The following is a 14,797-nucleotide window of genomic DNA, read 5'->3' as shown; positions in this document are numbered from 1 at the left end:
ACGTCTAGTCCAACCAAGTCATCGAAAGAATGTGGTACCGCATTAGCCAAAGCTACCTCAAATGGAAACCGGCCGACGGGAAGGCTCACGCTCCAGAGCAATGCCGGAAACAGTGGGAGCGGCCGAAGATGCAACTCAGCTTATTTGCCGGCATCTACCAAAAGAACATGCGGTCGGCTACCAGTGGCATGACCTCCGAAGATGTGAAGCTTCTGTCCCACCAGCAGTTCCCCGACAGTGAGAAAGAGTTTGGGGAGTTCAAATATTGGGACGTTTATCTTGAGATGGAGAATTCCCCCAAGTTTATGGCGGGTGTTGAAGCTGGGTGGCCGAAGCGGACGAAGATCAACACCTCTGGCGAGTATAGCAGCAGTAGTACCGGTTCACACGAACTCCCCGAAGCCGTGGCAAAGTTCCCGACACCTCAATTGTCTTCCCGCCGCCGTCGCCCGATTGGGCATAAGGCCGCGATGCGGATGGCTAGGGGTAGTTCTAGCGCCTCGCAAGAGGTCCACTCGGAAGCTCCTTCGCAGATCACTCCCCAGCTAACCACTCTCGCCGAACTGCAGATGACGCAGTTCATGATCGAAACAACGGAGAAATGGCATGCAGCGACGGATCCCATGTACAAGCGGATGTTGAAGGATGTGATCGACACTATGAGGAGAAATCTGAGGTTGCCACCCCTGCCCGATGCTGACACCACAACCGCCGACGGGGGAGGACGAGTCTGATGACGGGGATTGAGACGGGGCCAATTTGTCGAAGCTTGTGGTTTTTTGTTTTTGTTGGTTAAGTTTTTTTTTTAAAAATAATTATGTACTTTTTTAAAATAAAGTAGTTGCATTTTCTCCATATTCGTGCCGAAATTTTAATACCGTACATTGTTTATTAATTCTGTAAATTGTTTAATTTGGTGTATTTGTGGATTTTTTTTATTGCGGGAAGTCCGCTCAGGAAGGCTATGGGATGTCTGCCACTGTGCATGGAAGGCTATGAGATGTCCTTATGACGTGGCAGGAGATGTTTTTGGGAAGTCCGTCGGGAAGGCTATGGGAAGTCCGCACCCACCGGGGATGCTCTAAATAGATATGGCCAATTTCTATGGGACGGACGAAAAAAGAAATATGGCCAATTTCTATGGGACGGAGGGAGTATTAATAATGATTAATAAATTTTGTAATGTCTCAATAGGTATAAGTAGCCATTTTGGATAATAATAAATACTGTAACGTAGTAAAGATAGTTCAGTAGCTTTGGGTACCCACTCTTCTACCAACATTCTGTATTTGGTTTACTCGACCAGATTAGATGTCTTGTCCCGAATCTCCTCTGTCATTTCTTAAAATACCAACTTAAATTTCAGTAATTTAATTTTTTTTAAACTAATCCTCAATAATGCTAAAAAACATAAAACAAATGCAATAGTTAGCAAAACAATTGCAAATGAATAGTCAAAACCTCTAATTACACCGTACACACTAATCCCCTTGCCGAAAATCACAAACGGATCAACTCCAATAAAAATGTGATGAAGTACACATGGATTAATCAATACAGTACTATATTTAAAAAAGAATTTTCAATTATAATTAATTATAAATTGATTTGCATGATAACTTTATAAATAACAGCGAAATTTTTTGTCATGTTTCATGCCAAAAGAATTGGCTGATTGGGACATGGGAATGGGTTAGTTAAATTTTTTAATTTCTCTTATTTATTTGCATATTTGTTAGTTATCTTAAACTCTATATTTTTTATAGTTTCAAAAATTCGCATAGTTAAATAAATGATAAACTAATAAAAAAAAATACATTAATTTACAATCACGATAAAAGCTTTAAACTTTATTGTACAGTACTACGATTTACTGAAATGCATGTTAATTTCGTTTTCCATTTCTTTTTTCTTTCGAATGATATTTTTTGTTTTCGTTATCTTCAGTTTCAATAACGTCATTTACTTTCAAATAATTATTTTAATTACATAATTTAATTAAAAGTATTTTCGCTAAATATATAAAAGAATCTATAGGATTATCTTTCAAGAATTTCCAATGCTTTTACTCAGTTTTTTAAATATATAAATATTTATATGCAATTGGAAAATGTACTCTGTTGTCCAGTTTCTGTTTGTATTCGTACATCAAATTTATTCACATTTTATTTTTAATAACTATCACTCCAATCTATTTTTATAATTATTACTATAGTATTCTTTTATTAGGCAACTCATTCTCCAATCATAATACGTGCATAATATCTTAATAAAATAGTTTGTCACTCTGAAATATGATTATTTTTTAAGATATACAGAATATTAATTTTATTCAGAAATTTCCTTTAATTATTTATATATTTTCCTATTATTATTAGTATTAGCTTTCTTATAATATGAGTATTACATCCGTCTCATTATTAAAAGCGAAATAGTATAACTATCAGTATGAGAATTAGGCAGTGATCTATAATGTGTTCATTAAGAGAATAAATTAGAGAGAATCTAGTTTTTACTTTTAGAATATATATCACTTTAATTTGAATGAGACAAATACAAAGAGGATAACATGTCATTTTGTGTGGCACACATATTATATATTTTAAAACCTTTATATATACAATTATGGTATTAAATATATTTATTATTAAGTTAAGTCAATAGTTTCACCGTGCACGAAGAGCAATTTATTTAGATGACGAATCTAGTTTAATTAATGAAGGCGTGTTAATACAATGTCTTTGGCAAGAGACATTCCAACCGCAACTCGACCCCACCCTTGATTAGGTAGCTTCGCCGGCTCTCATTAATTATATCAATAATCCACATTTTAAAACAAGCTTAAAATAACTTAAACCAACAAAACCACTCATATTCTTTGAACACACCAATGTTCACACATAAATTAATCCCACACCTCATAAAATAACTCTTTTTCAGCTCTAATTCTCTGACATGCTCAATCGGTCAAAATCAGTGGTTGTTAGCAACTAAAACTAAAATAAATTTATACGCAGGATTCATGAGTTCCTCACCTTCCAACACTAATTTAAGCAAACATGATTTGCAGGAATCCACACACAATTTCTTGTCTGTGGGGGCCTTAGCCTCCTTCCTCGTTTCACCCTTGTGCTCGTTTTCCAACGATTTCCTAGAAATTTCCCAAAAGCAAACCGATATATATATTGATATTGCTACTAATTAAGCAAAGTGATAGTAGCATATTATATTCAATGGGATTTGTGAAGTTTTTGAAGTTCCTCCGTCTCAAGGTGAGAGGGAGGAGGGCGGCGGAGAGGGTTGCGGCCGTTGATATTGGCGGAGAAGGAGACGTCGGAGATGAGATTTGCTACAAATTATTCAAAGGTGAAGGAGCGATTGTGTATGCTTGGGAAGAGATTAGGAAATTTACGATGGATTTCGCAAGTGTGATCGGATATGGAGGTTTTAGTACTGTTTATCTTGCTAAACTCTCCGATTCGTCGACGGCGGCGGTGAAGATCCAGTTTCGCTGCACACAGCGTTTGAATGAAGCTTACAAGCAGGAATTGGAGATTTTGCTTCGAATCAACCACCCTTATATTGTCAAGCTGCTTGGCTATTGTGGTGAAGATAGAGGTAAAGAAATCCTAAATATTATATAGAAAAAATGAAAATATTATATTCAATTTTGATCAAAAAGAGCAAAGAAATCCAACTATAGGAGGACAAAAAATAAATATATACTTCAAATATACTTATATCTAAAATTTTAAGGCACATAACAAAAATTAAAAACTAAAAACTATTACTCCTCCGTCATTTAAAATTAAAATTTATTTTTATTTTGGCATGTCCCTTAAAAATATAAATTTTATATTTTAAAAACTTTTTCCTCTCTATAAGATGAGATTAATTCTTCACTATCACTTTTATTCCTATATTTTTATATTTTATCAATTATGCATTAAACTCGTATCGTTTCAAAAAAAAAAGGGAGTATTATCATTTGGTAACATCATATGAACATACTAACTTTTGGTACCTAGCTAGTGATACTATTGGAATAGAGAAAAAAAAAAGTGGTTTTCAATTAAATTCCAATAACCTCAACATATATACTTCATTTTTATTTACAAATTGGTATTGATTTATGTTTAATAAATTTGCAGAAGAAGGCACATTAATATTGGAGCACGCAGTGAACGGCAATCTTCATGAAAAGCTACATAGTTCAATCTCAAGCCTCTCATGGCGGAGAAGGATGGCCATAGCCTTCCAGCTCGCCACCGCCATAGATTATCTCCACCAAAACTGCATCATCCACTGCGACATCAAATCGTCCAACATCTTACTCGACGACAAACTCAACTGCAAGCTCTGCGATTTCGGCTCATCGAAAATGGGCTTCGCTTCACTAGTAGTCTCTTCAAATTCGAAGAGCCGAGCTGCGATGCTCGGCTCTCCAGGCTACACCGATCCTCACTACATGAGGACCGGGCTCGCCTCCAAGAAGAGCGACATGTACAGCTTTGGAGTGATCCTGTTGGAGCTCGTGTCCGGGATGGAAGCCCTCGACCCGTTGAGTGGGGAGAGGCTGACCGCGAGGGTGGGTCCCGCTCTTCGAGATATGGAGAAGGTGGTTGAGATGTTTGACCCGCGGCTGAAAAGCCGCGGAGATTTTGACTGGGAAGAGGCTAAGGCAGTGGCTGAGGTGGCGGCCACGTGCCTTAGCGATTCCCCGGCTCATCGGCCTTCGATGTCGGATGTCTTGATCGCTTTGAGGAAGGGAGTTTCATCGATATCGTATTTGGTTTGATGAGAAGATGTTATGTTTTTTGTATAGAATTTGATCGGGTTGCTTGGTTAGGGTTGATGTATTTTTATCTTGTAATTTGTAGGACATCCGGTACATGTTATAAGTGTATATTAGTGATGTTGCTTTATATATAAAAGGAAAAAAAAGAAGAATATAAAGTGTGACCTCAATCATATCATATATATTGGCAATTTTACAAAAACTCATCTAGTCTTTTTTCATTTATTGGCTAAACAAGTTCATCAATTTTTGATGATGTACATAGTTATTTTGCATAACTCTTTCATCCATAGAAATCATTAATGAAAATAAGATCGATGACTAATTCCTCTTCGAATTGGCAATAACCACGACATTATGCAAAGTTCATATACCGAAGAAATGTGAGATTAGTGGTTAGTAGTTGTATATTGGTCAATCGACTAATTAGGAGTATGCTACGTACTTGCTGTCTAAATCAAATTATATTAAAAATGTCAACACAATATTATGCCTGATTTAAATCAGTTAGTATTCCATTTGATTACATTCGTCGGGTGATTTGAATTAGTTAGTATTCCATTTGATTATATTCGTCGGGTCAATATTTGTATATATATAGAAATTAATTCTAAAGGTGTATGTAACTTGCCTTTGTTTTTAAAAGTTGCTTAGCCCGTTCTTCAATCTTCTGGATAACGGTGGAAATTTGTCACGAATTTGGTGAATTCTGCTTAGACTACTCTCCAAAGCGTGTATATTAAGAATAAAGGTCAAAATTGAGCCTAAACATATAGCCAGAATACGAATTTGGTCAAAAACATTCATTTTCTGAAAATCGCGTCCAAAACATTAGAAATCGTTATCGAAGTGGTCCTAAACATTTGAAATCGTTGTCGAAGTGGTCCTTTTCCGTAAAAAACTAACGGTCAACGCCTAATTAATGATTTTTTTAACTTAATTAATATAATAATGCATAATAAATTAAACAAAGTTAAATATAAAATTAATAAAATGCTAAGAAATTTCAAAATCGACTATTTCTCCCTCTTTTCCTTCTCTTCCATCTCTCCTTCGTTCTTCCTAAATCGGAATCTCTCTCATCTTCTCTCTAGCGCTCAACGTCGTCGCGTCTTTCTCTCGACTGACAACGAGCAGGCAGAGGCAACGGAAGCGAAACCATCTTCGAGCAACAGCGACCATGTCGGCGGAGATAACAATGCCAGACCGTCGAGAAAGAAAATTGAGAGAGAGAGATGAGGAGGACGAAAAGAAATGGGGGTTGATGGCGACAACAATGGTGGACGGCGGTTTTGATCTTGGACAACAGCAATGCGGAGAAACACACGATGACGACTGTGGAGGAGCGAGCAGAGAGAGAAAGATGCGACAACGTTGAGCGCCAAAGAGAAGAAGAGAGAGATTCCGATTTAGGAAAAACGAAGGAGAGATGGAAGAGAAGGAAAAAGAGAGAGAAATAGTCAATTTTGAAATTTCTCACCATTTTATTAATTTTATATTCAATTTTGTCTAATTAATTATGCATTAGTATATTAATTAAGTTAAAAAATCATTAATTAGGCGTTAACCGTTTGTTTTTGACGAAAAAAGACCACTTCGACAACGATTTCAAATATTTAGGACCACTTCCATAACGATTTCAAATGTTTTGGACCCGATTTTTGAAAAGTGAGTGTTTTGGACCTAATTCGTATTCTGACTATATATTTAGGACCAATTTTGACCTTTACTCGCATATTAATAATATTTTGTTGTTTACTAGCTTGTGTTGATTATTGTCATCGAATAGTTCTTGTTTGGTGCTTCTGTGAGTTCACATAGAGATCAAATATGGCATACGCCACCGTGATTTCTTTCATGAACACAATCAAACGTCTTGTCAATTTTCATGAACATGCAAGCACAATTAGAGATAGCCTAAGCTCTTAAGAGCATCCGCATCGGCGTCTCGATGCGGGCTCTATCTCGTCCCAGAGGGACGAGAAGGCATCGAGACGGCGATGTGGGTGCTCCGTCTCTTCGCGTGTCTCGTGGGGGAGTGATTCACTTGGGTTTTGCATGGTTTTAGAGAGTACTTTACTTGGATTTGATCATATATTGTGTACTTTGAGACGTGGTTATAGCTACTTCTCTATGATATTGGTATTTTGACCATTTTGTGAAGAATGTGTAGAAAAATATACAAAATATGTGGATGTGCAGTAGCTTTGGTTCAAGACAATTTTTCTGGATATTTTGAAGTCCGATTTGCTCATGATGCATACCATTCTCTTCGTCTTTGAAGGAGCTTCGCGTGGATATCTTAAACGTCTCAATCGGAGTTCGGTAGAAGAAGTTATGACCGTTTTACCAAGACTGCGCGGAGCAGTGACATAGCTTGCGACCCGTGTTACAGACGTTCTCCGTAACGTGGCTGGATGGCGATCGTCTCGCGAAATGGGTGATCAATCCCTCGACGTACTCGAAGGGAAGTTCACGGTTTGGCTGTTTTTACGAACGTACTCCGAAGAACAACCAATTGAGAATAGAAAATAGACTTGCGACTCAAGTATGTGTAGGGAAAATATTTCATTGAAAAAGAATGACGATGAAATATCCTATTTTATAGACTAAGGACCCTAGGGTGGTTCGACTTAAACCTAGACATTTGGGAAAGAACCATAAAGAAAATCCGAACGGGGCTTATAGTTTTGGCCCGACTCAATAATAATTTAAATAAAAGTCTCAAAACAAAAATAACTCTAAACAAGTAAAGTTCCAAAAATAGTTAATGCTCCCTTAATTTAATCGGCTGCTTCAACTTGTCTCTTGGCCTTAAAACTCTCTTCTCGACAGCTTCTTCCCCTGCCTGATTGGTCCCTGCATCTGGCGTCATCTCACTCTTTGCATCATCTTCTTGGTTGTGCTCCTCTTCGTCCCTCTGAGTCGGTGGTATAGAGGTGTTCTTATCAACCCGTCGGGTTTGCATGCAAACTAACCTGGCGACCCGCCAGCAAAACACGTGGCGCGCGGCGTGACGCCCACTCGCCGGCCCGCGAGTGGGCGTCGGTTTTTTAATATATTTATTTATTTATTTTAAATATGAATTAAAAAAAAATTACCGTTTTTTTACCCTATTTTTCGACCTTTTTTTAAAAATTTATTTATTTATTTTTCTTTTTTTCCCACATTCATCTATAAATAACACTATACACACAGATCCCCCACCATTTTCTCCACACACAAACACTACACTCTCACAAATCTCTTTCCTCTCCAATTTTGCAAAAATGTCCCGTGAAGGAAACTCCGGCGGCGAGGACGGCGGCGGCGGCTGCGACTTGAACGCGTTTGTCGACTGAGGGGCATGTATAAGGTTTTGGGTGCTTCCAGTTCCAGTTCGTCCCCACGCACCCAAGGTTCGGCGACGCCAGCGTACCAAACACCATCGTTTCCAGTTGATGCATACTATCGTCCTCTCTCCGGCCCGAGTCGCTCGCAAACACAGGGATCATCCCAAATTAGGGAGGATGTTCCGGAGGAACACACTCCAGAGGATGAAGGTGACGGTGAGGAGGGCGCCCGTAATCCGTACACACAAGCGAAGACGATGACTGTGTTCGACGCTTGGATCAGCACGTCGAACGATCCCATCCTCAAGAATCAACAAACCCACAAGAGTTTTTAGGAAAAGGTCACCGCCGTGTACAACGCAAAGAAGCCTAAGAAGACCGTTAGCCGCAACCTGAAGATGCTTCGCGCTCATTTTGAGCGAGCCGACAGAGATGTCAAAATTTTTTGTGGCATCTACAAGAGGGAAGCGGAGCAATACCAAAGCGGAGCCAGTGGAGCCGACATTCCGAGAGCGGCTTTGCGAGTCTTTAAATCCAACACCTGCAAAGTTTTCAAATTTCCTGATGTTTGGGAGGCGGTCAAACATATTGATAGGTGGGCTGGCGGTTTCTATTCCTGCACGGGCTCGAACGTGAAACGCACGAAGCACATGACGAGTGGCCAATGCTCGTCTAGTGTTACAGGGGAAGGCAACGCCGCCTCACAAGAGTTTGAGTTCCCGACCTCCGATGCAGGGGGCTTCTCTGGTACACGACGTCGGCCGCAAGGGAATAAGGCGGCGAAGGCGGCTAGGGGGAGGGGGAGGGGGAGGGGCCGAGGAGAATCAAGCCAGGCGGGCTCCCAAGGGCCGCTGTCCTCCCTAATGTCCATGTACTTCACCGCCACGATGGCAGACACTTACCGCAAGACGCCTCCCCAATATCAAGCCCATCTTGCCGGCATTGAGTATCTGGCAAATCAACTTGGTATTCCGCCCCCACCTAGCTTGAGGGCACCACCACCACCTTCGGGGGATGAGTAGTTTCTAGTATTTTAATTTAAGATTTTAATTTGTAATTTCTAGTATTTTAAATTATGTCTTTTTTTATTTTTTAAGGATTTTAATTATGTGTTATTTTAATTTTTTAGGATTTTAAATTGTAATTTTATTTTATTTAATGAAGTGTATTTTTATTAATTGAATTTGTTGGAAATAAAAATAAAAAATGAAATTGAATGAATAGTTAAGGGATAAGATGGTTAAGAGATGGATGGATGCAGGTGTTGTCTCTTAGTTAAGAGATGGGGTAAAAAGTGCAGTGGGGCTCATGAATAGTGAAGGGATAAGACGGTTAAGAGACACAGATGTGGATGCCAATTACTCTCTCCATCCCACACCTAGTTCACTTTTACTATAAATGGTACGTAGGCCTCACATTCTAACAACTTATTTCACTCACATTTTATTATAAAAACTAATAGGGGAATGATCAATTGCTAATTCACTCTCTAGTTGCTAACTACAACTAATTTAAGACCATAAGATTTTAGAAATCTAGTGGTCTAAAATTTGACACGTGTAGTTTTCGTTTTTATTAATAAAATCGAAAAAGATAAAAAAAAAACTATCAAATTAGGGTTTTGGATGAAAATGTCAATATAGTTTTTGAAAATATCAACACAATGCTTTGAGAATGTACATTGCTTAGGTCAACACATTGCTTTAAGAATGACATTCATTCTGTATTATTTTGACAAATTTTATATACTATGTTGACATTTGCTGTACGAAAAAAATTGAAAATTTTTGAATTTTTTTTCAAATTTTGACATCGGAACATATGCAAGTAAAATCTCGTTAGAATCCTTATGAAATTATTTTTAATTTGATATTTTTTGTGCGAAAAAATAATTTAAATTGACAAAGTTATATGCATTTTAAAGTTGTGTAATATTTTCAAAAGTTACTAGTTATTACTAATTTGTTTTAAATTAACTTTAATATTCTTATTGACGTTTTTTCTTTATCGTATTGATATTCCGGGCTGATGATCTAGGCCCTTGATTTGAATATCTAAGTACTATTATTTAATTGTAGTTAGTAATTAAGTATCGAGTTAACAATATAACATTCCTCAAAATAAATATATGTAAGTGGAGCCATAATCCACTAATTTATTCAACCCACTTTTTTTACATTTCTTATAATTTGTATTATAACTAAATAAGTCTCCTATTGCGGGATGTATTGCGGGACGGTATTATAACTAAATAAGTCTCCTATTGCGGGATGTATTGCGGGGCGGATGTAGTATAATTATTCAATATCAATTTACTGAGAAAACATTCGACATGCTCAATACGTCAAAATCAGACGCTCACATTCCGTGTTTTGCATGAATCCACTTTCAATTTATGTATGTCGCCGAAATGAGTACAGTACTGTTCAAACTATTCAATTATTGTCTTAATATAATATATTCCAAGTATATGTGACACACTTGAGTGCAAGCTTACAATAATAATAATAATAATAATAATAATAATAATAATAATAATAATAATAATAATAATAATAATAATAATAATAATAATTTAATAATTTTAAATTTTTTTACGTTATCTTTCACATCAGTTCTCTGACTCAATTTACTTTTCCTCATTCTTTCTAGTTTCTATCGAAAGTAAAGGAAAAACTAAACTAACTATTTTGATAGTTGATTTATAATTTAAAATCTTAGTTTCTTTGTTAAAGGTATATATGGCCATATGGGCAATCATGATAGTAGTATAATTTTTTTACATCACTTGTTTTTTAACTAGTGTATGAAAAATGGTGTCACGTGGACGTTTTCATGTGGGCGTTTAAATAAAGCAAAAATCAAGGAATTGATGTCGAAATAAGACAGTAATTTATTTAAACAATGACTGAGTAGGACATTTGATGTGGGCTTTCAAAACCTGCTCATAATTTAATGCAAATTGAGGAGTTGAAGTTGACTTTAACCATAATTTAAATACTGTGTGTTAATTAAGTAAAGCAATAACATACACCTTGTCCCTTGAGATGTTGAGACCTATAAATACATGCATGAGAACACAACATAAAACATAGCAACAAAAGTGATCAATACAAATCAATAGACGAGAAGATGTCGAGTATCTTAATGCAATCTGTGATTCCTAGGCACACCCATTTTATCGCGTTTTCAAAACGACATTGTTTCACTACTACAACCATTGCCACTTCTCGTGGCAGCCAGCTGGCCCGATGCTCGTTGCAAATTGAACGACGAACAGGAGGTTACCAGCCTAGTCTTTGGGATTTCAACGCTATTCAATCGTTCGACCTTGAGTACACTAAGGTAATTACGAGTTATTATCATGCTTTTAATTATATACTTACTAGACATAATTAAATATGACATCTTATATTGTATATATGGAAAATTTATAAATTCTTGTAGGAGGAGAGGCAATTAGCAAGGAGGCAAGTCTAATTGAGCAAGTGAAGATGTTGCTTATGCAAGAACAACGTTTGGAGATGATTGATGACCTTCAAAGACTAGGTATATCTTGCCATTTCCGCGAAGAAATCGCTCAAATATTAAACTCCGAGTATTTGAACAATGATCATGAAAGGGATTTGTACTCAACAGCTCTTCGATTCAGGCTTCTCAGACAACACGACTTCACCGTCTCTCAAGGTCAACCTTCTTACCTAATCCATGCTTGCAAGAATTTATTAACATCGTATTTCATTGATAGTAATTAAACTAAGTATTTGATTGTTACAAGAATGACAAGGGTACTGATTTTGAGCCAAGCCTCTGCGAGGATACCAAAGGATTGTTACAGCTCTACGAAGCTTCGTTCCTATCAGTACAAGGCGAAGAGACCCTCCAACTAGCAAGAGAATTTGCTACTAAATCTCTGCAGAAAAGAGTAAATGATCGTGAAACCGATGATGGAGACATTAATCTCTTATCATCCGTGGAAGCTGCGTTGGAGTTCCCTTCTCACTGGATGGTTCAAATGCCAAATGCAAAATCCTCCATCGATGCTTACAAGAAGAGACATGACATGAATCCAATTGTGCTAGAGCTAGCCATATTGGACATCAACATTGTTCAAGCACAATTTCTACAAGAACTCAAAGAGACCTCAAGGTGAAACAAGTTATATTGATGATTACTTCATTTTGTTGATTGAAATAATACTTATTCTTCATGCATATTAATTATAAATAGATGGTGGGAGAGTACTGGGCTTGTTCAAGAGCTTCCCTTCATTAGAGATAGAATAGTGGAATGCTACTATTGGACGACCGGGAAGGTTGAACGTCGTGAACATGGCTTTGAGAGGATAATGCTTACCAAAATAAATGCTCTTGTTACAACTATAGATGATATATATGATGTTTATGGTACTCTTGAAGAGCTCCAACTATTCACAGATGCTATTCGAAGGTTAGTATGAGATATTATTATTTTAGAACATATCATAATCAGTAATATATTTATTATTGTATTTATATTTTGATCAGATGGGATATTGGATCAATTGACCAACTTCCCCCTTACATGAAAGTATGTTATCTTGCGCTTTACAACTTTGTTAATGAGATGGGATACTATACTCTCAAGGATAAAGGCTTCAACTCCATCCCATTTCTGCGGAAAACGGTAACACTATGGCCTTCTGTTTATAGTTACGTACTACATATATATGGAGTAATAGTTAGGAAAATATTAATGAAATTTTTTTGCAGTGGGTTGATTTGGTCGAGACATATTTGATAGAGGCAAATTGGTACCACAAGAGGCATAAACCTAGCTTGGAAGAATATATCAACAATGCTTGGATATCAATTGGAGGTGTCCCCATTTTATCCCACCTTTTTTTCCGACTAACAGATTCGATAGAGGAGGAGGATGTCGAAAGCATACATAAATACCATGATATTGTCCGTGCATCATGTACGATTCTAAGGCTCGCTGATGATATGGGAACATCATTGGTATGTGATCACAAACTCACAGTCACACTAGATATACACGTATTGTGAGAACTGTGAAAAGTCTTGCACTCGATAATTGTATTTGTATTGACATATAAAGTAACTACGCATGAACTCTATATTCATAGAATAGAAACTTATTATTGTGAATTCCCTATAAGTTCGATGGAGGTGGTTGTTATAGATAGAGTGCAAGAGTTATCGCGACAAGAAGATTTTATTTGAATCACACGCACATGTGATCAATTATTCCAACTAATTAATATGAGGTTTTGTTAATATAGGATGAGGTGGAGAGAGGCGACGTGCCAAAATCAGTTCAGTGTTACATGAATGAAAACAATGCTTCGGAAGAAGAGGCGCGAAAGCATGTTCGATCACTGATAGAGCAGACATGGAGGATGATGAATAAGGAAATGATGGATTCTCCATTTTCAATATGTTTTGTTGAAGTGTGTGCTAATCTGAGTAGAATGGCACAGTTCATATACCAAAGGGAATGTGATGGATTTGGCATGGAACACTCATTGGTGAACAAACAACTTAGAAGCTTGTTGTTCGATCCCTATGAATAACATGTGATACGGATATATTCATATATTGTAAGCATTAATTTAGTTAATAACCTATAGGCTATAGTATATATTCGAGACTTGATACTTATTTATCTAAAAATCCTAATTAAATTAGATTACAAAAAATTGGGAAGAGATCACATGCTAAAATGAAAGATTTAAATGAAGGCAGCGTAAAGTAAACATTAAAAAATAGCTAAAGTAAACACCTGTCACGCTGTTAGTAGAAGACTATGCTATATTTCTATTGAACTAGTTTTACCAACCGTGCATAGCACGGGCCAAATTATTTTCAAAAAATACAAAAATATATTTAAAACAAATTAAATAAAAATAAGGAATATATAGGAAATATGTAAAAATTATTGAAAATCAAGAAAAGAAACTATTTATATTTTGTATTCAAAATATTATAAAGATTTACAAAGATCAAGATAACAAATGAACCGTTTTATATTTAGCGTATGATTTATATAATTATAAATCATAAATTGTTACTTAAAGAAAATACTGTTACTATTAACAATCCTTCAATCATGAAATATAGTGTAATAAAAGGACATGAGGGAGGAGAGCAAGCGGAGAAAGGAAATGCCCTTTTCCGAATACGGCTTCAAATTCAGAGTTTAAGCCTTGGAAATAGTCGAGATGGTGGAATCGATTAGATTGCGTTCATATTTGTATAGATTTTGGGATTTTGGTTTGGTCTGGGTCGAATGTTTAATATCTAGATAATCTTAATAGCGCATAATTTTACCTGAAGTTTGTTAACGTGGAGGAACTATTAATCTGTGATTAACGTTATAGCTTAAACAAAAAAAATCTTAATTAAAATTACACAAAAATTATAAATATCAATACACTAAAAAGTACCCCAATATAAATTAAAACAAATACCCAAACAAAGAATAAAGGTGGCCCAATCGGATTTATTAAATTGAACCAACATACATGTATAGCAAATTAACTTTCTTCAAAACATAAAATTTACTTATTTAAAACTAAAAATACTAAATACATGCATTCCAAATTATACAATACATCTAAAATATTAAGGATCAAAGAAAATAATATAATTATAAGGGCCAACAA

The 14,797-nt window shown here is 36.3% G+C and overlaps 2 protein-coding genes and 1 pseudogene across 2 annotated transcripts; all 3 read left to right on the top strand.

The window, feature by feature from the left end:
- The first annotated feature begins 2,997 nt into the window (after window positions 1-2,997).
- LOC125224518 (putative receptor-like protein kinase At1g33260) lies at window positions 2,998-4,956 on the top strand. Its single transcript, XM_048127929.2, has 2 exons — window positions 2,998-3,618; window positions 4,152-4,956. The coding sequence occupies exons 1-2, from the start codon at window positions 3,234-3,236 to the stop codon at window positions 4,796-4,798; spliced, it is 1,032 nt and encodes a 343-aa protein (XP_047983886.2). The 5' UTR covers window positions 2,998-3,233; the 3' UTR covers window positions 4,799-4,956.
- A 1,022-nt stretch (window positions 4,957-5,978) lies between these two features.
- On the top strand, window positions 5,979-9,152 carry LOC148933955 (uncharacterized; annotated as a pseudogene).
- Window positions 9,153-11,244: 2,092 nt separating this feature from the next.
- On the top strand, window positions 11,245-13,723 carry LOC125219138 (cineole synthase 1, chloroplastic-like). The gene is made up of 7 exons (XM_089057836.1): window positions 11,245-11,485; window positions 11,581-11,817; window positions 11,892-12,279; window positions 12,361-12,579; window positions 12,657-12,795; window positions 12,882-13,130; window positions 13,415-13,723. Exons 1-7 carry the CDS (start codon window positions 11,263-11,265, stop codon window positions 13,703-13,705), a joined length of 1,746 nt encoding a protein of 581 aa, XP_088913962.1. The 5' UTR covers window positions 11,245-11,262; the 3' UTR covers window positions 13,706-13,723.
- The last annotated feature ends 1,074 nt before the right edge of the window (window positions 13,724-14,797 follow it).

Source organism: Salvia hispanica, chromosome 1 (assembly GCF_029641045.1).
Source record: "Salvia hispanica isolate PSC_SH4W2 chromosome 1, Shi_PSC_v1, whole genome shotgun sequence".
Lineage (NCBI taxonomy): Eukaryota > Viridiplantae > Streptophyta > Magnoliopsida > Lamiales > Lamiaceae > Salvia > Salvia hispanica.
Note: the sequence above shows the minus strand (reverse complement) of the source record. Positions and strands in the feature narration are given on the sequence as shown.

What these genes read in the sequence shown, in the direction of transcription:
- LOC125224518 (XM_048127929.2), top strand. Translation starts at nt 3,234, where the DNA reads ATGGGATTTGTGAAGTTTTTGAAGTTCCTCCGTCTCAAGGTGAGAGGG. An exon ending in CTATTGTGGTGAAGATAGAG is followed by an intron (nt 3,619 to 4,151) that starts GTAAAGAAATCC and finishes ATAAATTTGCAG; the next exon opens with AAGAAGGCACATTAATATTG.
- LOC125219138 (XM_089057836.1), top strand. Translation starts at nt 11,263, where the DNA reads ATGTCGAGTATCTTAATGCAATCTGTGATTCCTAGGCACACCCATTTT. An exon ending in GTACACTAAGGTAATTACGA is followed by an intron (nt 11,486 to 11,580) that starts GTTATTATCATG and finishes TTCTTGTAGGAG; the next exon opens with GAGAGGCAATTAGCAAGGAG. An exon ending in TTCACAGATGCTATTCGAAG is followed by an intron (nt 12,580 to 12,656) that starts GTTAGTATGAGA and finishes TATTTTGATCAG; the next exon opens with ATGGGATATTGGATCAATTG.